The 23,438-nt window shown below is 42.2% G+C and overlaps 1 protein-coding gene across 1 annotated transcript in view; it reads left to right on the top strand.

Annotated features, from left to right (window-relative positions):
• Window positions 1–21,876, top strand: part of LOC135240335 (STE20/SPS1-related proline-alanine-rich protein kinase-like) — a 34,962-nt gene extending 13,086 nt beyond the window's left edge. The window contains exons 11-18 of the mRNA XM_064309683.1: window positions 138–260; window positions 870–899; window positions 4,253–4,309; window positions 5,808–5,875; window positions 14,533–14,585; window positions 15,151–15,219; window positions 15,526–15,590; window positions 20,287–21,876. Coding sequence (XP_064165753.1) covers window positions 138–260; window positions 870–899; window positions 4,253–4,309; window positions 5,808–5,875; window positions 14,533–14,585; window positions 15,151–15,219; window positions 15,526–15,590; window positions 20,287–20,361 — 540 coding nt within the window. The 3' untranslated portion in view covers window positions 20,362–21,876. The remainder of the gene's footprint in view (window positions 1–137; window positions 261–869; window positions 900–4,252; window positions 4,310–5,807; window positions 5,876–14,532; window positions 14,586–15,150; window positions 15,220–15,525; window positions 15,591–20,286) is intronic.
• The last annotated feature ends 1,562 nt before the right edge of the window (window positions 21,877–23,438 follow it).

The raw sequence follows: 23,438 nt of genomic DNA, 5'->3' as shown, positions 1-23,438 counted from the left end.
TTGTTGAACCAGCATTGTGTATTTGTGCTGTCAGCGTACGGTTTTAAAGAGAGAGAGAGAGCGCTCAGCTGTAGGTGTGTTGGCGTGCGAACGCTTGGGTCGGTGCGAGGCGTGTGAAGAGGTGTCTGCTCGCGCAGGTGAGGAGGGTCCCCGGGTCCAGCGGACACCTGCACAAAACGGAGGACGGGGACTGGGAGTGGAGCGACGACGAGCTGGACGAGAGGAGCGAGGAGGGCAAGGCCGCGGCCAGTCAGGACAGGGTAGGCGGAGCCGCCGAATGTCGCGCCGCATCTGGGGGCGAGTTATGCGATCTGGTGGGGTTTTTTTTGGGGGTCGTCATCACACAGAAGGACTGATTGAGAGCAATCGGTCTTCCAGCCACACCTATGTACACTACCTTGTCTGTCATAGTACTCCACACCCAGAGTACAGCACCATGAACTGACCTGTTTCACAGTGACAGCTGCATTGGGGGCTAGAGTAGTTCAGATGGGCTTCCGGAGACTAGGGGAATAGGAGGGACAGAGAGAGAGAGCGACAAGGCTGGAATGATCAAAGGTAAAATATGCTTTTGATGCCATTGCAGCTAACTGCTAGCGTACCGGGCCCTTGCTGAGGCTAAACAAAAATAACTAAAGAAGAGAACAGACATAACAAATCAGATATGTAAGGAATACAGATAAAGTGGCTTTCTTATCCCGGCACTTTGATTTTTGAATTATTTGTCGCATTCCCAATGCTAACCACTGTCCAGTGAACTCATTCCAGCACATGCTTCTCTATGGCTTTCTCAAGTCTGTCATGTAGGCTGTTGCGTGTGTGTAGTAACGGTTGAGGAAACTGAATCTGTTTGATATCATCTCTTTCAGTCACGGAGGGTCAGACACGGAAGCGGAGATGTAAGTAAATAAACGCTCTTTCATTGCAGGCTTGTTAGAACTATCGTGACGTTCTGCGCGTTCAATCGTACTTTGCTCGAGATGATATTGTTAGAAAATAGAAATGTCACGTCGTGTTCCCGTAAATATGTTGTGAGATGGGTAACAGATTTATTGTGACAGCGTTTTGCGCTCGTGTAACTGGATTACATGACACAGAAGCTCAGTGGAAAATGTGATTGCCGCATTGCTGGGCAACAGTAGAAGTATGAATTATGATGTGAATAACAAACCCTAAATATCCAGTTTTTTTTTTCAATGGCTGTGTCTGGTTCCTGGATTGTTTATGTGGTGTGTTTGTGTATGTTTGTGTGTGTGTGTCTGTGCGTGCCTGTCGGTGAGTTGATTCATTCATAGTCAAGTGCAACCTGCCATTTTTTGTGAGTGGGAAACAAGGAGAGCATATCAATTTTAGGCCTGTGCTAAGCCTTGAACCATTGAATCTGTGGTATAAACTTGATATATCTGTGGCCTATGGGCATTCCTCTGTCTAACTGAAAACCACTGAGTGTGCTCTGCCACCATAAGGCTATTTGATTCAGTACTAGCAATATAAATATGTTAACTTGATGAGAAGCTGTTTTCATGTCATGACCAAATAATGTTAGCTCAATACCTGCCACCTTTGAGAAAACTACTGTCAGCTGATAAAAAGTTAAGGTTGCACTGGTTTTATGATTTCAGCCAATACATATTTTTAATGGAAAAAGTGTTTGCTGGCAAACTAATTGATTTCAACAAAGTACTCACCCTAGGTGGTCTAGAGTAACTAACACATCAAATTGTCTTTGTAAACAATATTCACCTCTTATGCTTACTATCTAAACACTGTATTCTCTTCACAGGGTGGTTAGCACCATGTAAACTCAAGCAATTAATACAGATAGGTTTGCCATGCATAATCATAAAATAGAAAATCATGTGCTTGAAACAAAGCAGCAGGAAAATGCATATCTTGTAAACAACAGGCACAATAATAACCTACAGCAGTGATATTTAGAACTAGCATGTGCCGTGAGAAAACTGACAGAGCATAATTTGTTAAAATTTACTTTTCTCATGATCGTCTTACAGCATCCTTTCCCAAAACCCTCTTGGGTGCCCCTGATAATGACATTTATAACAATTTGTTAAATATCAAAACAAGCATATTACAGAATGTTCCCCAATGACATGTTTTTGTCAACAAAAGAGGTTTCCTTAAATGCTACGAGCAATTATCAAGTAGCACACAAGGCGAAATATGTACGGTCAGAAGCGCAGGATTGGGGCGATTGGAGGGGTAAGGGGGGCTATATCAAATCCCCGAATCGTTCTCCTCATCGCCGAAACAGAGATATCTGCACAGCTGGCTCGGGGAATCGGGGAGTCATCGGAGTGACAGACGAGGGACGAAGACGCTTTGCCGGGCGATTCCAAGTCACGATCGATCCCTTAAGCGACAAACTTTTATGTCTCCGAATGCGGCCATCTTAACAGCAACGGCAACCGACTATTCCACACACAAAAAAAAAGAGCGTGTGACCTTGCACAGACGCCTATTTTCTTGACGACCGAATGATTATTTTCCATTCGGTGCACCTCAGGGCCAGGGATCGTGTTAATTAAGGCGTGCGGTTAGTTGGAATCTCTCGGCTAGGGTACGTTCTGATGTGTCCGTTGATCTCCGGGACGGGCCCTCCTGTCACTTTGAGGCCGCCGGTTTGTTATGTTAGCACACCGAGGGGAGCTGCTGCCTTCAGCGCCTTCAGAGAGCCCCTGTGAGCGCAGCGAGAGCTTCCGTTCTCCCGATCCTCCATTTTGTCCTGAGCGGTGTCATTCTGTGCCTTCGTGATGCTGCTGAAAATCGGTCAAGTCTGCAACGCTTGGGTTAACGGGCTCAAATGTGGCCTCCTCTGCTTGCTCTGCTTGCGAGCAGGAAGTTTAGCCGCGATGCCAGACGAGGGTAAGGGGACTTTTTCCACTCTCTGGAAGTAGCAGACGAGGCTCTTAAAACTCTGTCATACTTCCAAGCTCAACAGCCACGACCCCAGGAACCTAAACCTAATATAGACGCTAAAATACATTTTAACGATTGCAAGCGGAGCTCCATTAACAGGCAGCCATCTTATGGACCTGGTCACACAGTCTCTCAAGTTTTATGCTTCAGATTAAATGGACGATAAAAAAAATGCTCATTTGCAGAAGTATAGAACTTCAAATGACATTCACATCTCCATCCACTTATTACAAGCCCTTTTCTGGATGGATTCTGGATTCCATCCTCTCGAGCCTATTCCTGTTACGAGTGAACCTTTTGAGATTATTTTAATTGATTGTGCCGGTCCTCTCCCCAGATCAAAGTGTGGTCGCACATATTTGCTAACTTTAATGTGGGCCGAAACGCGACACCCCGCGGCTATAGCTCTGTGCACGGCTTAAAGCTCATGCTGTTGTGAAGGCTCTGATTAAATTGTGTCCCACTTTTGGGCCACGAAAATTCATCCAGTCAGATCAGGGTTCTAATTTTATGGCCTGGCTCGTGTTTTATAGAGTCGTTAAGCAATTAGAGATTAAATAATGAGTCTCTAGCGCATGTTATCCAGAATCTCAGGGAGCCTTGGAAAGATTTCATCAACCTTTGAAATCCATGCTACTGCTTGGACGAGGGAAAAGAACGGGATGATGGAATTCCCGTCCTTCTGTTTGCTGTATGCCCCACAGTGCAGGAATCCTGTGCAGTTTTAGCCTCTGTGAGTTGATGTTTGGGCATATTGTCCATGGCCCACTAAAAAGAAAAATGGTTGGCCAGTGATCAGATTAAGAGCTCCATTCATGGAACAAAAACCAGCTGTTCCTGGTCAGCGTTAAGGAATGCTGCCTTAAAGTACCAAGCAGCCAAAAATGGGCTCAGTTTCTGAAGCTCACTTCCTGGTCTTGTTGAGAGACGTTGCTCACTAGCGGCATTGTGGTTGGCTCCAGTATAGGTGTTTCAGCCACTTGTTTCAATGTAAGTCAACGGTACCAATACGATAAAAATACTCAATAGTTTTTTCCCACAAGAACATGTAGTCACAACAGGAGTATTTTCTTTGTCTAATGTCTCCCCATGTGCTAGTCTGTTAAGTTAGTGTGTTTTGGACAATATTGTAATATTTTGTGGATGAATGAGAGACAGTTTGCTTCTGTGCGTGTCACTGTATCTCATGTGCGTAGTGGACGATATGGACCCAGCCCAGACCCCATGCCCATATACGGGTACCCATGGAAGAGACAGCCGAGGCGAGAACGCGGTATTCGAAATGAGCGCGATGCCTCTCCTTTACCTTTTTCAGAACAAAGCCAACGGCAGCAGCATTCCCATCGAAGGGCTCTCCATCCAGCACCCGCAGGTAAGATGCGTTCGCGCGGGAGAGCTGCGATAACCCCCCTCCCCCTCCCCTCCCCTCCCCTCCCCTCGCCCCGCCGAGCCGAGCCTCCGTCTCGCCCGCACGCCCACCCCGCCTCCCGGCGATCTTTATCGCCGGCAGGGCCAGGGACCGCAGCGGCTTATCTGCATCCTCCAGAGCTCGCGGGCTGGAGAGGTTGTTAGGAGCCGGAGAGATCATTAGCATTTCAGTGATTACCTACACCTGTTACCAGAGCACTGGAGCCACTCTCTCACGCTGGCAGAGGTCCTCCTATGACCATCGATACCCTGTATTAGATGTTCTAGGTGTTCTCGTCTAGTTAGAGTATCTTCTTTTATTTCTCAGTCTTTGTAATGTTGTCTCTACTATCCCCGCCCCATAGCGCTCCTACCTTATGTAATTCAGGTTTATAAATACATACATTTTTACAGTTGCATGTTTTTTGACTGCATATTTTCTGTATGTTTTTATGATTTGTATTATGGTTCAAGGTTGATGCAGGTAACTTAGTGATGTCACATGTACACTTCCTGGTCTAGAAATGTTGTTACCATTAGTGATAGAATGAGTATACCTGCTGCATGAATGCAATGTAATGTAACGTATTGCAATGTGATGTTCCCATCCTGATTTATATTTGAATACCACGTTGCCTACAGAATGTGGATGCCTTACAGGCTACAGACATACAGTAGCCTAGTATATTGACTCCAACATACACTACATGGCCAAAATTATGCGGACATGTGACATCAACATCTCATCCAAAATTATGGGCATTAATATGGAGTTGGTCCAGCCTTTGCTGCTATAACAACCTCCACTCTTCTGGGAAGACGTTATAATAAATGTTGGCTCTGTGCATACCAGTCAGCTTCTTCCACACCATTCTTGACAAACCCATTTCTGTATGGACCTCACTGTGTGGCCAGGGCATTGTCATGCTGAAACAGGAAAAGGCCCTCCCCATAGTGTTGGGTTAGCACAGAATCATCAAGAATGTGATTGTATGCTGTAGCATTAATATTCACCTTCACTGGAACTAAGGGGCCAGGCCAAACCATGAAAAACAACCCCAGACCAAGGTGTGTCCAGATACTTTTGGTCATATAGTGCCTTTTGATATTAAACACTGACTACCAAGGAATACTCAGGGCATGTATATTGAGACACACAATAAACCAATAACGTTATCATCATGTGTCAGACATAACTCTAATGTAAAAAATCAGCACTCCTGATTGACACCAATTAATTGTGCGGGAAGCTTCGCGTCTTTCATCAGTGGCGTCAGCAGCGCTTAATTATTAGCAGGACGCTTAAATCCTCTTAGAGTGGCAGTTCATTGTGAAGATCCTGCCGATCGTCAGAATATGTTGGCAAATGAAGAAAGCGCTATTGATAGATGAGGACCTGATCTGGCCAACAGAGAGGCTGTGTTGCGTAACTTTTTCTATTGTTTATTTTTTTTCTGTTGAAGGTTCAACCTTTCGAGCACGTACCGTATGTTCAAGGACCAAGCGCTGTGAATATGGTCCTACGGCTGAGGTGAGAACACATTTCCTGAGAGAAAATTCATTTGTTTACCGTTTCCAGCAAAGACCGGTAGTGCCGAAACACAATGGGAATGTTTCTGTTGCAATATCCGCACGATGACCTGAGGCCTTCTTCTTGTGTGTGCTAACAAACAGGTGTTGCATTTCTGAATATATTTCCATACTAAACTGGAGGGCAGAAGGGGGTAGGTATTCTTTTAAATGATGCTTGTCAGACTCAGCTGGTAGAGATGTGCCCTGGTCGTCCGAAACTGACCCAGGATCAGTGTCATCTCGTTTGACCCCCCCACCCCCACGGAGTACAATTTCTCCTATTCTGAACAAGGCTGTTTGAGAGGGGGGGGGGTGGGTGGATTAGGAACATTTGTTTGCAGCATTTCATATTTGAAAGTATGTAAATCAGCATGCAGTAATGTGTTCAGTGTTAATTCCGTTTATGTGAGTCCAACAGGGATGAAATCTGAGCTATCTGAGCTTAACACATTATACTGTGCATGTAAAATGATTTTGGGTGGTAGGCTTCTGATAAAAAATAACCAAAATGACCGTTGTCATTTAGTTCCTACTATCATTAACATCTGCAGCCTGACCTGTATGAAAACAAACAGTAGAGTCTATAGGACACACTGGAACGGGCCAAACTCTTGGCACGTATGTCCACCATCCTATCACTTGAGGAAGAGCCTACCGGTCCTTCCAGTAAACTCCAATCAGTTTATTTACATAAAAACAAAGTAAATTTTCCTGAAAATCGATTTAGATTTGAAAGAGACTTGTCCGGTAAGACTCGCTACATCACCTGGCAAACCTGCTCTGCACGGTAAGCGGTTTGGTTAGCTCATTGTTCATTGATTTTTCCATTCCGTGGATCACAGATTTGGTTGCAAATCAACCTCTGAGAGAGTTTGAGCATTCAAATGCCTCTTAATGAGACGTTATGTCTCATTGTATTAGCTCCATACATCACGTTTGAGCGCAAGTTTACAGCCATTCCAGTGCTGAAGGCATGCAAAAGTAATGAAAATAATGAAATATTAACATTTTATTGGATTTGATAGAGTTTAAGTTAAGATGTAGCGTAGTTGTTACCCCATGTGCGACAAACAGCTTGCTGGTAATGCAGTTTGGATTTTTAGTGGAAAATGCCGATGCTCACAATTAAAGGTGAATGTGGTGTATGACAGCTAGGTGAACATTACCTGATTGTGTTTGGAATTAAAGCTTTGGTGCAATTTTTGGTAACTAACATGCTACCTATGATATTGCAGTCAGTTAGATCATCATTGGCTAATAGATACCAATCCCATTAATAGTTTCTTTATTGCAGGCTTAAGTAGCTTAATCTCCCTATATTTTGATGGCCTGCCTGTAAAGTTTATACTGCATAACAAAATAATTTTTTTGAAAATGGTCATTCTTCATGATCTTTTTTCATAACTAATAATTAATTCATTTGCCTATTCCAGTCTCTATTAAGTGAATTTTCAGTACACTCTATTTGGCTTCTAAAATGTAGCTTTTCCAATGATTGCCTGTATCTGTTCCTCACAACAATGGGTTTATGCCATGCATTTGCTCACTAATCTTTAAATTGGAAATGGTTCAGTTATGTGGTGTACACATATTATTGGTACATATATTGTTAAAATGTGCTTACCAGCTCACCATAAATATATTTGGTAATATGTTTGTCTCACAAAAACAAGAATTTTCCATTTGCGATAAGAAATATTTCAATTATATGCAACTGGAGTACCAACAGTAAGAAAAGAAAAACAAAACATGGAAGTCAGCAACATAAATTGTATTTGTTGTACGCTGCGGACTGACCATGTCCAGCAGGCAACACAGACTCATTCTGTATCCCGGGCAGACAGCTGAGTCTGCCAATGAAGTGGCATCGCTGGCAATGCCAGGCTGTCCTTTCAGGCCTTGCATTATCACTGTGGTTTCTTTGAGCTTTTCTGTTAGGAGCTCCTGATAGGTCAATGGTGCCTAAACTCTGGATTAGGATCAGTTTGATGAAGTAAGGGTATCCAAGTTTCTTCATTATTTTTTTGAAGATAATTTTATTAGTCTGTGAAACAGAAGCCCATTGATTCCAACTTATCTGCCAAAGCCTTTTTTAGCTTTTATTTAAGGGTATTTTTTATACATTTTGGTTTCACCATGTAGAAATTACAGCACTTTTTATACACAGTCCCTCCATTTCATTTGTCCCAAGTATTATGAAATGCTTGGGACAAATGGGGTCAAGGTGTTTCTGATTAGTCAGGTGTGTTCAGTCGCTTCCCTAGTGCAGCTGTTCGAGAGCTTTCAGTACCTAGTTTTGATTCTAGCCTTTGGAGTCTGTTTTTGCCCTCTGTCAACATGAGGACTTGACTGGCCAAGTCATTCTCCTGATTTGTATCGAAATGAACATGCGTTTCATATTCTTAAGGGAAAGCTTAAGGGAAACAAGCAGGAGCTGAAGATGGCTGCAGTACAGGCCTGGCAGAGCATCACTAGCAAAGAACATGTGACAAAGAACTAATGACTACTTTTTACATTATATTAATATGCCCCAAAGATTATGATGCCCTGAAATGGGGAGACTATGTATAAAAAGTAATGTATTTTCTAAAAAAATACCATTAAATAAAAGCTGAGAATGTACACTTTAGCCACAAGTGAATTGGTTGATTACAGACCTAAAATTATGAAGTACATAGTCAAATGAAGAAAAAAAAATCACTTTGTCCCAAACATTATGGAGCTCAGTGTGTAATACATCCTTTTTTTGCAGATTGATGTGTCCTACTTGAGCACACAGCATTTTCAGACATGTTGTCGCAAAAAGTTAACATCGTGTAAAAGCAAGCCCCTAATCTCCAAAAAAAAAGAAAAAGAAAAACTAACTTCAGGACAAGTGTTGTTATCCTTTCCAATCTGTGTAGCTGGTCTGAAGTTACCCTGTGCTGTCTGTTTGTTTTCAGTGATATGATCTGTCACAGGCCTTCCAGACTCTTGGTGCAGATTTGTCTGAACAGAGAGGGGAAAATATAATGGGGAGGCTGAAATGGGATCAGGGACTGTGATACAGACTTTGGGAGAACATTAAAAATGTGCCCGTGGCAGACAGGCAGCACAGCAGGCCATGCCCACTGAGAGCTATCCTTTAAACTGAAACACTGTTAGGATCTGTCATCATTATTATCATTTTGTAGGAGTAGCAGTAGTAGTAGTAGCAGCAGTAGTACACAGTAAAATGTGTTAACTCAACTCTTACATGTACAAGTATATACAGTATGTGTGGTTGTACTGTGGTCCCTATTGAATATGTAGTCTGTTAAAGCTTAATTAATTCTGGACAGCATAGTAGTAGTTGTTGTAATAGTAGTGGTAGTGGTGGTAGTAGTGGTAGTAGTAGTAGTAGTGGTGGTGGTAATAGTGGCAGTAGTGGTATTAGTAGTAGTAATAGTAGTAGTAGTGGCAGTGGTAGTAAAGTGGTAGTAGTAGTAGTAGCAGTAGTAGTAGTGGTAGTAGTAGTATTAGGAGTGGCAGTAATAGTAAAGTGGTAGTAGTAGTAGTAATAACGACAGTAGTAATATTAATTTCCATTGTAGAACCCCATTATCCAGAGTGGTCTACATGACTTACATTTTTACATACTACCCATTTATACAGCAGGATTTCACTGAAACAGTTGAGGTTAGATGATGCCGTACCTTGCTCAAGGGTACAACAGCAGCGAGATTTTAACCTGCAACCTCTCAACAAGTTACAAGCACGGTTCCCTAGATGTTACACTACTTTGCCGCCCCAGGATGTCTTCCGCGAAAGATATTTGTCTGTAGCCGAGATGCATAATTTCGCCGGCCTTTACTCTTAGCGTAGCTTGCATAAGCATGCAGGAATCTCAGCAAATACTCGATTAGCCTACGCTCCTGTTTCATTCAGCCCAATCTTAGACACACGCCTCTTTAAAATTATCTTCTGTGTTTCCCCTGGGGTAATTTATTGGGTACTGCTGCTTCATTAAGTGCCTTGAAAGTACAAAAGTATTTAGTAATAGAGTATCTTTTGCCACAATGGGCCTCATTCATAAAATATGCATGCGATCAGATTTGCTCGTTAACTGTGCTTACAAACGATTCCACACTCTTCAGCATTCATCTTTTTTTTTTTTTTTTTAATCTGAATTTGGTAAGATCAAAACCGCCAGGATGGAAACACGTGTAAAGGCACATGTAGGACAAGTGCTTTATTATTCATGCAAAGTCATTTCAAGTAGTTATGTTAATATAATAACATATTAAATATGTTGTTGATTTTAACTACATTAACTAACCCATATGAATAACTTTTTAGTTTTTGATTTCAGTTTAGGTTTATTTAGTTTTAAGAGCAGGTCTGGTAGCTTTTTTTCAGAACTCCTGCTATTATTTTTATTTCAGTTTACAAAATAATAATTAAAACGAAATAGTTTAGAATGTTTTTTTTTTCTCTTCATGCACTTTATTAAATATCAATTGAGCATACATAATTCCAGTACAGTTTATTCAATATTTCATTAAATTGTTTTGCCTCATGCACAGGTTCCTGCCCTGGATTGGGGCACTAGTTCAAAATAACAAAACAAAATTATATTACAGTTGAATAACATGAAAGATGGGGCAGTAAAATCCCAAACGAAAAGCTTCACACTCTCCCTACCACCAACATGAAAAGTGTTCTTTTGGTAGCTTGTGAAATACCCAGCCGCAAATTGTTGTTTCTTTGGATCAAAAGTGATGTGGGCGGTGTGAAAGTTTATGGTAACAAACTTTTACGGCTTAAAATCAGCTCTTTTTTTTTTCTCGAGAAAACAACCGGCCAACTATTGCCACTGCTTTAAAAGTGTGCTGTCTCCTAAAATGGCCTCTTGCACAACCACAATATTTGTTCATTTACAAAAGTTAAAGTGCAGACGAACTGGGTGCAGCTTATTGGATTGGGTCATAATAATAATAATATATTGTAAAGCACATTTCATGAACAGTACATCTCAAAGTGATACTTGTGTACATAAGAAATAAAAACAAATACAACAGCACTTACCATACAGTAGTTCATTGTAGAACATTTGAACAAACAGGCAACATTAAGCACTGTATAAGCACATCATATCAATGAACATGCCATATCAGTGAGCAAACATGCAGGAAGCAGCTTTTCGCCCTAATCCTCTTTAAGCGTTAGAGATGAAGATGAGGTGGGGATTGCGTAGGAGAAGTGGTAATCACTTCCACCTCTGACATACCAGTGCAGAGCGCAAATGAGCACGCATAGCTAAAGCAAGTATTTATTTTAACATTACAGCATGAATCCCCCCCACCAAAAAAACAAAGCAAATATTGTTTCAGTGTCTTTATCTGCACATTTAAAATATTAAAATATATTCACTGCTTTGCAAACACTGCTTTTGCTCCACTTATTGCACGAAGCAACACAAAGTGATAACGCAAGCCTGCCGGTCATTTTGTCTGGCGCAGTACAGGAGAAAGACGCTTGCACAGACTAGTTGAGCTTGCACAGACACTGGTTGGAAGAAGATGCTTGCACAGACTAGTTGAGCTTGCACAGACACAAGTCAGAGGAAGACACTTGCACAGACTAGTTGAGCTTGCACAGACACAAGTCAGAGGAAGACACTTGCACAGACTAGTTGAGCTTGCACAGACATGAGTAGGAGAAAGACGCTTGCTTAGACAAGTTGAGCTTGCACAAGCATGAGTAGGAGGATGACACTTGTGCAGACAAGTTGAGCTTGCACACACACAAGTTGTAGAAAGACTCTGCATATGAAGCTTTAGCAAGCAGGCTGTAGGCCTATATTGACTGAATGATGAGATGAGGTCAACCCAGCTGACTGTATCCCTACCTCCCTCCCTCCCTGGGTGATGTTATGGCAAATTATGTATTGCCAAGTGGGGCTGCCAACCACAGTTGGCGCTAGCGTAGTCTGGATTAAATATCGGACTGTGGGGCCCATCCACACCCTGGAACAGTCACTTAATGGGATGAAAATATCTCCTCTTTAAGCCTAACAAACAGTGTTTCTCTGAAATTTTGAAAATGCATCGGCAAGATCCCCTCTCGTATGCATGCACTCCAGTGTTAGTTTCTACTCTATTATTGCAGTTTTATTTATCGGATTGCCACCTAATTGGTTTGTAATGATACTGAGAAACACTCACAAAATGGAATAGGCTGGCTATATTGATATCGAAATGATTATGAAGTCCAGCTACACAACACAAGTTCATGCACAAAAGACACCAGCTGTTAAAATTAGGGTTTTGTTTTCAAAGGGTAAAAGACAATCCAATTGGCCATAATGCAGCCAAACATATAGGTAATATCCTTTTTTGTAACTGTAATTGTGCCGCCTTGCTCTGTTCGCTGTAGAGACATCGAAACGGAACATCATCTCAAATTCCCCAGCTCCGTCTTCGGCGGCGTTTGCGCGGGGATTGATGACACCGCGACGGGGATTTAGTATGTTGTTTAAACCTGGCCGTCTCCCCGCGGAGTGAGTGATTTAGGGGCCGGTAACGGGGGGCTAACAGGCGGCTCCGAGACCTCTAATTCACCGTGACAGGACATCATTCCAGGGAAAAGCACGCCTCGCCTCCCCCCTCCCCTCCGCACCCGGAGAATCCGGAGAGCCGCGCGGCGTTCTGCCAAAACACACCGAAAATACCTCCACCTCTCTGGGGCGCCTTCCCGCGGCCCGTCGATATAAACGTCTGAATGCGGGCATTCTAAGTCATCTCAGAAGCACTGAACCGAACAGCTCTATCCACGCGGAGCGCGGGAGATATACTACCGAAACCTTGGGTTCCCATCTAATCTCCCCTCAGTTGCCGTGGCTGCAGAGAAAAGGGGTGTCTGGGAAAGCACTTAGGGCAAAATACATTGTTAAAGCGTAAATCTCACTTTCATATTTCACACTCTTCAGATTTTTTCCAAGGCCGTGGCGTATGTTTTATTATTTTGGCCGAGACATTGGCTGAGCTTTTTCACCAAGTAATTTTGTTGATAAGGATAGTTGCTGCACGTGCTATCTTTATCCACGATGCCAATTTTAAGTTTTTTTTTCTTTTTTGTTAGTATTAATTCTTTATCACCGTTGCACATATGCCTTTTTAGAACGATCCGTTTAAATACCAAACAAATAAAGGTCTGGTGTTTTCAGCGCGTGAAACATTGCCACTCGTCATAAAAAGTTAAACGGTGCGTTATAAAAAGAGCGGGTGAGGCCTACCGTCAGATTAAAATAGGAGCTGGTGATTGCCAGTCGAGTGGCGAATTCATTGCGGGAAGATCTGAAAATTCTCCATCAACGTGCCTGTCTGTGTCAGGCTGCAGACAGTTCCTCTGGCTGCGTCTGATTTATGTGCTCCATTTAAATTGCATCCATCTGTTATAGATGACAGAAAATAATTTGTCTTGCTGCCTCTTCTCTAATGGTGCATAGAACCGGGCCGATATCGACCAGAGGTGTCCGATATTATCCGAAAAGGGCCAATATGGATACAGGTTTTTTTGTTTTAGCCCAGCACTCCGGCACCTGATTCTACTAATTATCTAATCATGGGCTTCAATCAAGACTTAGATAGAAGGTAGAAGAACTTAGGTAGAATCAGGTGTAGTAGTGCCAGGCTAAAACAAAAGCTTGTGCTCACATCAGCCCTTTTCAGATAAAATTGGACGCCCCTGCTATAAACAATTTCTTATGATTTTATTGATGGGAAATTTGGTTCGTCGGGTATGTTTCTAATGAAGTTTATGTTAAATGAAAGCCAGGGAGATTAAATGAGATATGAAAATCCTAGGTGTTTGATGTGGCCTATCAAAGGGCTTCAAGTTGGCCTTTTAAACAGTTTTGTCTGTCATCACCATGCGATGCACTGGACAGCCAGTTCAATACTTTCCTTTGAAGTTTATTTCTACGTACTTATTCCGGATAAAAAGCCATTAAAATCGCTTCAGTTTACGAGTGGCAGTGCTGACAGTTACCAGCAGCCCCCGCAGAACACCACGTAATTGGCGCTGGCTTTTCCCAGGGATGGCAGGCTCTCAGCCAGCTGGGATGACGTCTCATTGCGCGCCGGCGACCCCTGCTGGTCGACTGGGTGCTGGCGGTTCTCCTGACGAGCTGCAGCTGAAGTGTGCGAACATGACCAAATGAAGTGTGAAAAGAAGAGGTGGCTGACTTGGTGTGCTTCACTGGATAGCTCACGCTTGTCCGTGCCCGAATCGACATCGGAAGCAGAGCAAGCGTGTTTGGGCTTCCAAACCAGGTGGAAAAAAAGGCGGGAAAGCATAAAAGGAGAACTGAACCGCCTGCGTCCGGTTGCAGAATGTTACAGGAATGACAACTAAGAGGGAATCAGTGGGCAGCACTTACACTGCGGCCCAATACATACTTTAATTAGTCTCAATATATGGCTTTACCGCCAACCTAGTGTGGCCAGGCGGCTCGGATACGCTCCGCTTAAAAGCTTCGCTCTGCAGATGTTCCGGTATTTTCTGCTCACTCAGGTGGAGGCAGGACAATTAGGTTCCCAGGAATCACTGGATGAGCATCGCACGCCTATTAACTTTTCATTTCCCTCTCTTCAGGAACACCAGAAAGGAGCTGAATGACATACGATTCGAGTTTACTCCAGGTCGCGGTAAGCTTTTAAATAGCTGCTTTTATATGTTATTTTCAATATAAATATTACATGAAGAAAATGGTTCCTAGTAACATGGCATGGACTGAGTCAACTTGCTGCGTTATTAGAGTGTAGTGTGTATTGTGTTGGTACTGCAGTGTACAGTAATGCATTTGAAATGTTCATTAAGTGCACTTGCTGTGTTGAGCATTTTTAGTGGATGCATTTGAAATGTTTGGAGCGTGGAGTCAGTGTTCTTGCTGTGTTATTGGTGTAAAGTGAGGGTGGTTGTTCCATTGGTGGGGAGTGAGTGTACTGGTGTACAGTGAGTGCACTTTGTGTGCAGTTACGGTGTTATTGGTGTGTACTTGCTGAATTGCCAGTCTCAGTTGCTATGTTGTTGGTGTGTTATTGATGTGCAGTCACTGTGTTGTTGGTGTGCACTTGCTGTGTTATTGGTGTGCACTTGCTGTGTTATTGGTGTGCACTTGCTGTGTTATTGATGTGTAGTTGCTGTTTTATTGGTGTGCTCTAGCTGTATTGCCAGTCTCAGTTGCTGCTGGTCTCTGTGTTTTCTCTGAAGACACTGCTGATGGAGTTTCCCAGGAGCTCTTCTCTGCCGGATTGGTCAACGGACATGATGTCATCGTCGGTAATGTCAGCTTTCTTTGTGCAGTGTATTTAATTATTTTATAAATGACATGGTGTGCCTGTGAGTTTCCCCACAATGTCCCTACCAGTCTTAACCTTCCTAACATTAATAGAAAGCATTTTGTTTATTAATGTTATTGTCAGTAATAAATATTATTCGTTTAAACATTATATTAATGGCTACATAGCTCAATCTAAATAAAGGGTTGCTGCATAAAATTAGCCGTACTTAGCTCATAAACGTGATTGATTCAGGAATGTTGCCTATATCGGTTTATGTCTGATGTACATGTGTATCACTTTTCAGTCGCTGCTAACCTCCAAAAGATCGTTGATGATCCAATTACCTACAAAGTGTTGACCTTTAAGCTGGTGAGTGCTCAGATGATTAATGTTAGTGTTGGAGTGTCATGTCTAAAGATAGTGATGGCTGTGTGTATTCAGAAATGTCTGTTTGATTTAATACAGTGCCCTCCATACTGTCTGGGACAAAGAAATATTTATTTTTCTTGATTTGGCTCTATACTCCACTATTTTAGATTTGTAATCGAACCATGCACACGTGGTTAAAGTACAGATTCTCAGCTGTTATTAAAGGGCATTTTTACACATTTATGCATTTTGGTTTCTCCATGTAGAAATTGCAGCACTTTTTATACATAGCCCTCCCCCCATTTCAGGGCACCATAATGTTTGGGACAAGTGGCTCCACAGGTGTTTCTGATTAATCTGGTGTGTACAGTTCCTTAGTGCAAGTATAAGAGAGCTTTCAGTATCTATTCTAGGCTTTTGTTATTGGTGTTTGTCCACATGAGGATCAGAGTTGTGCCAAGGAAGCCATAAGGCTGAGAAATAAGAAAAGAACAGTCAGAGGGATAGGCCAAACTTTAGGCTTTCCAAAATCAACTGTTTGGAACATCATTCAGAAGAAAGAGAGCACTGGTGAATCATCACAAAGGGCCTGGTTGGCCGAGGAAGACCTTGATAATTGATGAATGAAGAATTCTCACCCCAAAACACCTGTCTGACAGAAAAGAAACACTGACAGATGTGTCAGTGACTACTGTCTGCAGAAGATTTCACAAACAGAACTAGTTAGCTGGAAAAATCAGGATGGCCAGGTTACAGTTAGTTAAGAAGTACCTAAAAGAGCCTGCAGAGTTCTAGAAAAAGGTCTTGCCCAAGATCCAATGCATACAACTTCATCTGTGAAATATGGTGGTGGGGAGACGGTTTGGGCATGCCATAGGTACTGGCTCACTTGTCTTCAAAGATGATGTAACTGCTGATAGCAGCAGCAGAATTAATTCTGAAGTGTACAGAAGCACCTTATCGGCTCAATTTCAAACTCATTTGATGGAGCTTCATACTTAGGCAAGACAGTGATCCCAAACAGACTGCTAAAGCAACAAAGGAGTTTGTCAAAGCCAAGACTGGAAAATTCCTGACTGGCCAAGTTAGTCAACCGAACTCAATCCAACTGAACATGCATTTCATATGCTGAAGAGAAAACTTACGGGAACTAGCCCCCAAAACCAGCAGGAGCAGAAGATGGCTGCAGTACAGGCCTGGCAGAGCATCACCAGAGAAGATATTCAGCACCTGGTGATGTCTGTGGGTCACAGATTCAAGCAGTCATTGCATACAAAGGATATGTGACAAAGTAGTAAATATGAGTACTTGCAATTAAATAACATTAATATGTCCCAAATGTTATGGTGCCCTGAGATGGGGGTCTGTGTATAAAAAGTGCTGCAATTTATACATGGTAAAACCGAGGTGAATAAAAATACCTTTTAATAAAAGACGAGAATCTGCACTTCGACCATGTGAAATCTAGAACTGTGGAGTATAAAGCCAACTCAAGAAAAAATGTCTTTGTCCAAAATATTATGGAGAGCACTGTATAAGGGAAAGCACTTCTCATACACATAGAGATGAATGTTTAACATTATTCTACAAATTATATTTCTGCTTTCACACTTCTTGAGCTATGTTGTGTCCTCACAGCTGGTGACATGGCACTACTTAAAACCTCAAAAAATCAAGGACAAAATACCATGGTATTAGCCATGGTGCCATTTCAGAACCTACTTTTTACATCAGAGCAATGCAAAATATCATCAAAAATGTCATCATATTATCAACCAACTTCATTTTTCATGAAAAAACACAATTATCCAAAATGGCAAAAAAGATGGTCTTTCAGTTCTATGACAAAACGTCAGAGTCAAATCCATTTCAGTTCAAGTCAATCTAATGAACTTAAAAATGTCCATGGAACATTATCTCTTGCGGTCGCAACTCCTAAATGTCAATATTTTTAATCAAAACTATACATGTAGGGGGCGACCGGTTTAAAGTCCTGCCAATACGCTGGGTTGTCATGGTGTGGTTCAGGGGGGCGGGGGGTGAGGGGTAGGGGCGGGTGGGGGGGCGAAACAGTACCCATTCCTTGGCTTGTTCCTGTCTGGGGAGTAATCCTGTCCTGATGAGATTGGTTTACTAGCATTCATTATAGGCCTAGACAACAACACAAGGAGGATAAAGCTATGAAAAGGTTTTATCGCTACTGCAAACTGCTGTAAAACTGCAAGTCAGCATTCGTCCGCGTGTCATTCTATGAATAGCCCCAGCATCGGTTATTGTGTTTTCCCACAAGAACAGTAAATGAATGCGAAATACCGCAGCTGCAATGCTTCTTAATTCAAGTTCTGAGGCAATATTGTGGCCTTAATACAAGCATGAATACTGGAATTTCTATTTTCCCCCCAAAACAGGGTACAATCCAGAAAACAAGAAGTCATACTGCTGTGAACTCATGACTAATTTATAGAACAAAAAGAATTAAATAATTGTGTCAAAATATTATTATTAAATAAATGTGAAAATATTCTGACAGTGAAAATACAGTTCTGATGTTTATTTTACATTATCAGTACGTTGTTTTTTGCAGATAGTGTGAATGACATCATTGATTGGCAATGATTACTTTTAAACTGGAAACAGGTATTATATATAAACAAGACATTGATATAATTGTGCTAAATGTGGACATGTGTGAACTGTTCAAAACTAAAACTGAATGAAAACAAGTGAAAATATTTATAATATTGAAGGAGTTTAGTATTTTGATATTTCATCTTTTACTTTTCAAGTCAACATAAGCAGTTTAACGTATAATGTGTAAAAAATGAGAAACAGCAGTGCCGCCATTATTGGCAGAATTCGTTCAACAAATGATTTAAACGATTGCTCCAAGATGACAAAAATGATCAAAATGGCAATTATCGAAGAGGGCTTTTGAAATCACTGATGACAAGCAGGTCACAGCCATAACATTGTCCTCTAATGGAATGAGAGATCAATGACTTTCTGAATCAATTCATATGCCGGTCTCTTGACCTTCCTCTGAAATATGATTTATATCGATCTTCTCGATGCAGAATAAGCGCAACCGAGACCAGCTCTGGCAGAATTTGTGGGCGTGTTGCTGTTAGATAGTGCCTGGGAATTGGGGTTTAGGGTGTGTATTTGTGAGTGTTTTCATGACTGTTCGTCAGTGTCAAACATTGGTCAGGGTTTTTTTTTTTTTTTGCTTTGACGTGATTCAGCATAACTAACTGAACGTGAGGATTCATGCTGTTGAGTGGTAGTGCTTGCCACAGAGTTGTGTTGAGAAGAATGTACCAGAGTACAGAGCACACAGCTGCTGAATATTGATACTGGAGGGAAAGACACTGCACTGTAGGTTTGGACTCTGCAGGACATTTCTGCATGCCTATGGCCACAGTCATGAGGTCTCACAGACTTATCAGTCACCAATGATGACCTGGTAAACAAATGTGTGTTAAAACTTGTTTTATTTTAAATAATAGCTTTCATGCTTACCAATTTGGGTGTCTGATGAGGTCACAATCAAAGAGCAACTTGACAACCCCTCCTCCCTTTAACCTGACGACAGAACCCCTCGCTCAGTGGCCACGCCCCTTCTCCTTCCATAGTGTTCTCTGCAGTGTGCACAAGGAACGGACATCTGTCATCTATCACTCTTTCTCTGCAGGATAATGCACTCTGTACAAGAGCTACTGTATGAATTGGCAATTAAAATTCTGTTTTCTGGAGCCCAAATCTCAGTTAATTGAGCATAGATTGTGCCACATCACAATGAATGAGGCATAACGCAGGGATTAAAGAGACTACTGTGATTCAAATCGCTGCAAAGCAGTGATGTCACAGTCCAGTAGGCGTGGTCACATTGTGTAACAGTTGCTCTGTGACTTGAATCAGCTGCAGAGGGTCTGTTTCCCTCTTTTTATTTGGCTTATATATATATTTTTAAAGAAATGCAATTTCACATTGTTCAGATGCAAAGATTCCAAAAGTTTCAATCTTGTGTTTGTGCATTCTAGCATTTTATATGTGTAGAACAGAAGAATAATATATTGAACTTATCACCCATGTGAAGTATAGAGTCTGTTGTCTCACTTTTGGGAAAATAAAATTCTCCATTTTGTTTCCTGCATAAATCTATACATTTGTACCTGTATTAGCTCAATACATCAACTTTATTGTATAAAGACTGCCCGACACACCTGATCTTGGACGTCCTAGAGATGCTGGTGAGGATAGTCTTTGGCAAAGTTGTATTTGTTGTGAACCTGTTGGTTTGGATGACAGAAGCAGACCTGGATCAAATAATTATTTGACATACTCTAACTCCTTAGACACCAGTAAGATTCTCACGCATTGATGGCAATTATGTGACTGTACATTTTGATCAGTGACATTTTGCTGAAAATTCGCAAGGATCCATAATAGTATTTCTGAATTTGACCGAAGGCAGGGATGGGCTGTTCCATTCAACCCAAGTACACACAGGTCATTACTCAAGCTCATGACCAACACCATTTCACTTGCAGGTTAGACTGCTATAAAACATGTTTTATATAATATGTATTTGACCAAGGTCTGTGCCGTGTGGGCAGTCCAGTATCGCAGGTCTCCAGGTGATCACAGGGTGAGGGTGTGGTTTAATCCCCTTTGACCCTTGTGCTCCACCCCCCAGGCTTCAGGCTGTGACGCCACGGAGATCCCGGACGAGGTGAAGCTGATCGGATTCGCCCAGCTGAGCGTCTGCTGATCCCTGGGCTGCTCACCTGAGCTCACCTGGTCCGAGCAGGTGAACGGGAAAGGGCCGGCGACGGAGCGACCAGCTGAGTGCGAGAGAGAGAGAAAAAGAGTCAGAAAGAGGCACCTCAACCCCCCCCCCCCGCAAAAAAACCCCCCAAAATAAACTCTTCTCCGCCCTCCTACTCCGTCCCTGCTACTGACCGGAGCAGTAGGCCAGCGTTGGCAGAGCTCAGCTAAAGCTATGCTAGCCCCTCCCGCCATTCCACTCTCACCTGCCCTACCTGCAGCCTCCATTCCATTAACTACTCCCAGCACAAGGAACAGGTTTCACAAAAAGGAAACTTAAGGATTTTCTCAGGTGGTTAAAAAAAATTCATGCGAGTTGCTTAACTTTTTATTTTTTAAACAAACCGTGTTACCTCCGTTTTAAGCATAGCTCGTCGTATTATTATTATTATTATTATTATTAAACCGAGGTTGCCTTTGTAGTTTTATTTTCCTTCCCTTTTGTTTTCATGAACAACATTTCCTTCTTTGACTTGCATATTACAGACCACACGGACCTAGCAGCTGGCAGCGAAATTAATCAGGCTCAATTACAGTCCTTGTTCAGAAGACTTAATAACGTAAAGCACATTTTCAGAATTGCGTTGCTATGAGTATTGTTAGCGAACGAATGAACTGCCCTGCGTTTGGAATAACAGAGTGCAAAGCTAGGAACAGTAAATGATAGGAGGGAAAAGGCGATCTCAATACCGCGGAATGTAACCGGCTGATTTTTTTCAGCAGTCAGTGTTGATGCCGAGGGGTACGAGAACTCTGGAGGTGCCTTGTTCCTTAAAACGTGCCTGAGACTCTGGGCACCGGATCGCGAGGATTGTCCAAGCCTGTAACGGTGACAGAGGTCAGCAACACAGTTAGCGGATACTGCGCTCCTGCGGAGACACGGCAGAAGGACAGTGTTTTGTGGCAAACACGGCTAAAATGCACTTTTGGGTACGGCATACGCACCTGACACGCCGATGCTTAACCCTGGGAGACTCACCATTTCAACAGAATTCAAAACACGATCCTTGTCATCGCCGGTGACAAGGTTCATAGCGACCGTTAAACGCAGAACGAGGAGACCCACTCTCCCGTAAATGTATTCCACAGACACCACATGGTTGTTAGCAATGAGAACACAACTAGATTTGTCTAAATGCACAACAGATATTGAGAATTTCTCCCCAAAAATACCTCCGAGAAATGTAATATATAGCCATGTATCTGCAAATAAAACCAAAAAGGTAACTACTGAAAGGCGAGCTCTTTGTCCGAAAACACAGTAGCCCTAAATTATTTTTGAAACCACTGATATGTAATATTAATTGTACTAAATCATTTGGAATAGCAGACAGAGGTATTGTGTTTTCAAATACAGAATGTGTACCATCTCTGCATATTAACCCTGTTCCCTTTCTGTAAGCAGCTAATTTCATGTCGGCTAAATAGCAACAAATAAAGAATTGCTGTTTGAAAACCCGCTGCTGTGTGCTGTGTCAAGGGAGCAGTTAATTCAAAAGGGATAAATGGTTGGACACCGAAGGACATCTAGGTTTGCTTTCTGGGTAATTGTGAATAGTTCTTGTCATTTATACAGGCATCTGTGGCTGAAGGTTGAAATAAATGAGTATCCTCAAAAAGTCATTAAAGTATGGCCAAAAATAAACTTAAAAAAAAAAACAGCTCAATAAAATTAATTACAGCTTACAAATTTTGCTTTGGTGTGACCACTGCTGGATAGCTATCAGGAGCACTACCAGTTCTCTCCTCTAGTTGTGTCCCACAAGTGCTCTAGTCTGCAGCCTCCTAAGCTTCTTCAGTTGCAGATCTCGAGGTTACCTGCGCTACCCCCTTCCCCCCGTGCTTATTATTCCTCTCGCGAGAGCTGTGCGCCGCCGGCACGCGATATCAGAGTACGCGTTAAATGTTTCTCCGTTTAAAAGACCGCATCATTTGTATCGTTCTATGATAAATCGCGAAACGTAGCAAATCGCCATATCGGGGACCGAAGCAAAAATAAACGGTGTAGCGAAAAGTGATAAATATTCGTCTAATGACCTGCCCCACCGCCGCCCCCCTCCAACCTTTGGCCTAAGTAATTATGATGCACCCTGATGGCTGTGCTGTTTATTAAATAAACACTCATCCGTCACGGTCGAACGGTATGTTATAAATCAGCATTACAAGCACACAGAGAACGCTTGCACCTGCTCGTCGTTGATGCCCTGCTCATAGCTGCAGTTTTACAAGTGTCCCTCAGTAGGCCTACATATTTTCACTGAGACAGCACTTCACGCTCATAGAAAAACCCAAACTTAGAGGCCAAAAAAAAAAGAAGAAAATCCATCATCTGAAGCAATTTCCTCTGCTATTTCAGTTTACCAAGCCGCTGAGCACTGTTAAGCTCACCATGACAAGATCAAATACAATCTGGTTTGATGCTGGTGTTGGAGGATTAGGACCGTTGGTATTAACTGATCTGTGAGAGAACATAGCACCTGACATTCAGTACAATACTTAAGGAGGGACTTTCAGTGCTGTTAAAGGAACACTTTGAAGTTTTCATACCATACCACGAACATACTCACCAGAAACAGTTGTTGATGCAGTATGTTAATGTAGTTTGTCACAGAAAAACAATCGGAAGAAATTAAATTATGTTTCCTGGTGGAAAAAAAATGAACAAGGTATAGGAATGGAATTAATTTTAAAGTCACAGTGCATAAAAATACTCTGTTCAGCCAAAAGCTATACAGTCACATTACTTTTATCCATGTTTGCCTGGATATTGTTTTGAGAATTGTTTGTTACTCATATCTTATGGGGATCCATATCTCCCCCTCTAAATTCTGCAACCAAATCCTGTGCCCTATATTGCAATGGTTTAGCCAGATTGCTACGGGTATCATATTTGCTCTCCAAAAAAACAAATCAAAACACAAAACAGCACCCTGACTGTACACCCACCAGTCACGTCCGCTGTCTGTTCAGGCACCTCAGTGGAGGAATGAGCTCCCCATGGCACTCAGAACGGCAGGGGCC

Source organism: Anguilla rostrata, chromosome 15, assembly GCF_018555375.3.
Source record: "Anguilla rostrata isolate EN2019 chromosome 15, ASM1855537v3, whole genome shotgun sequence".
In the NCBI taxonomy this organism is placed as follows: domain Eukaryota; kingdom Metazoa; phylum Chordata; class Actinopteri; order Anguilliformes; family Anguillidae; genus Anguilla; species Anguilla rostrata.
The sequence above is the reverse complement of the archived record's forward strand: the minus strand, read 5'-3'. Positions and strand labels throughout refer to the sequence as shown.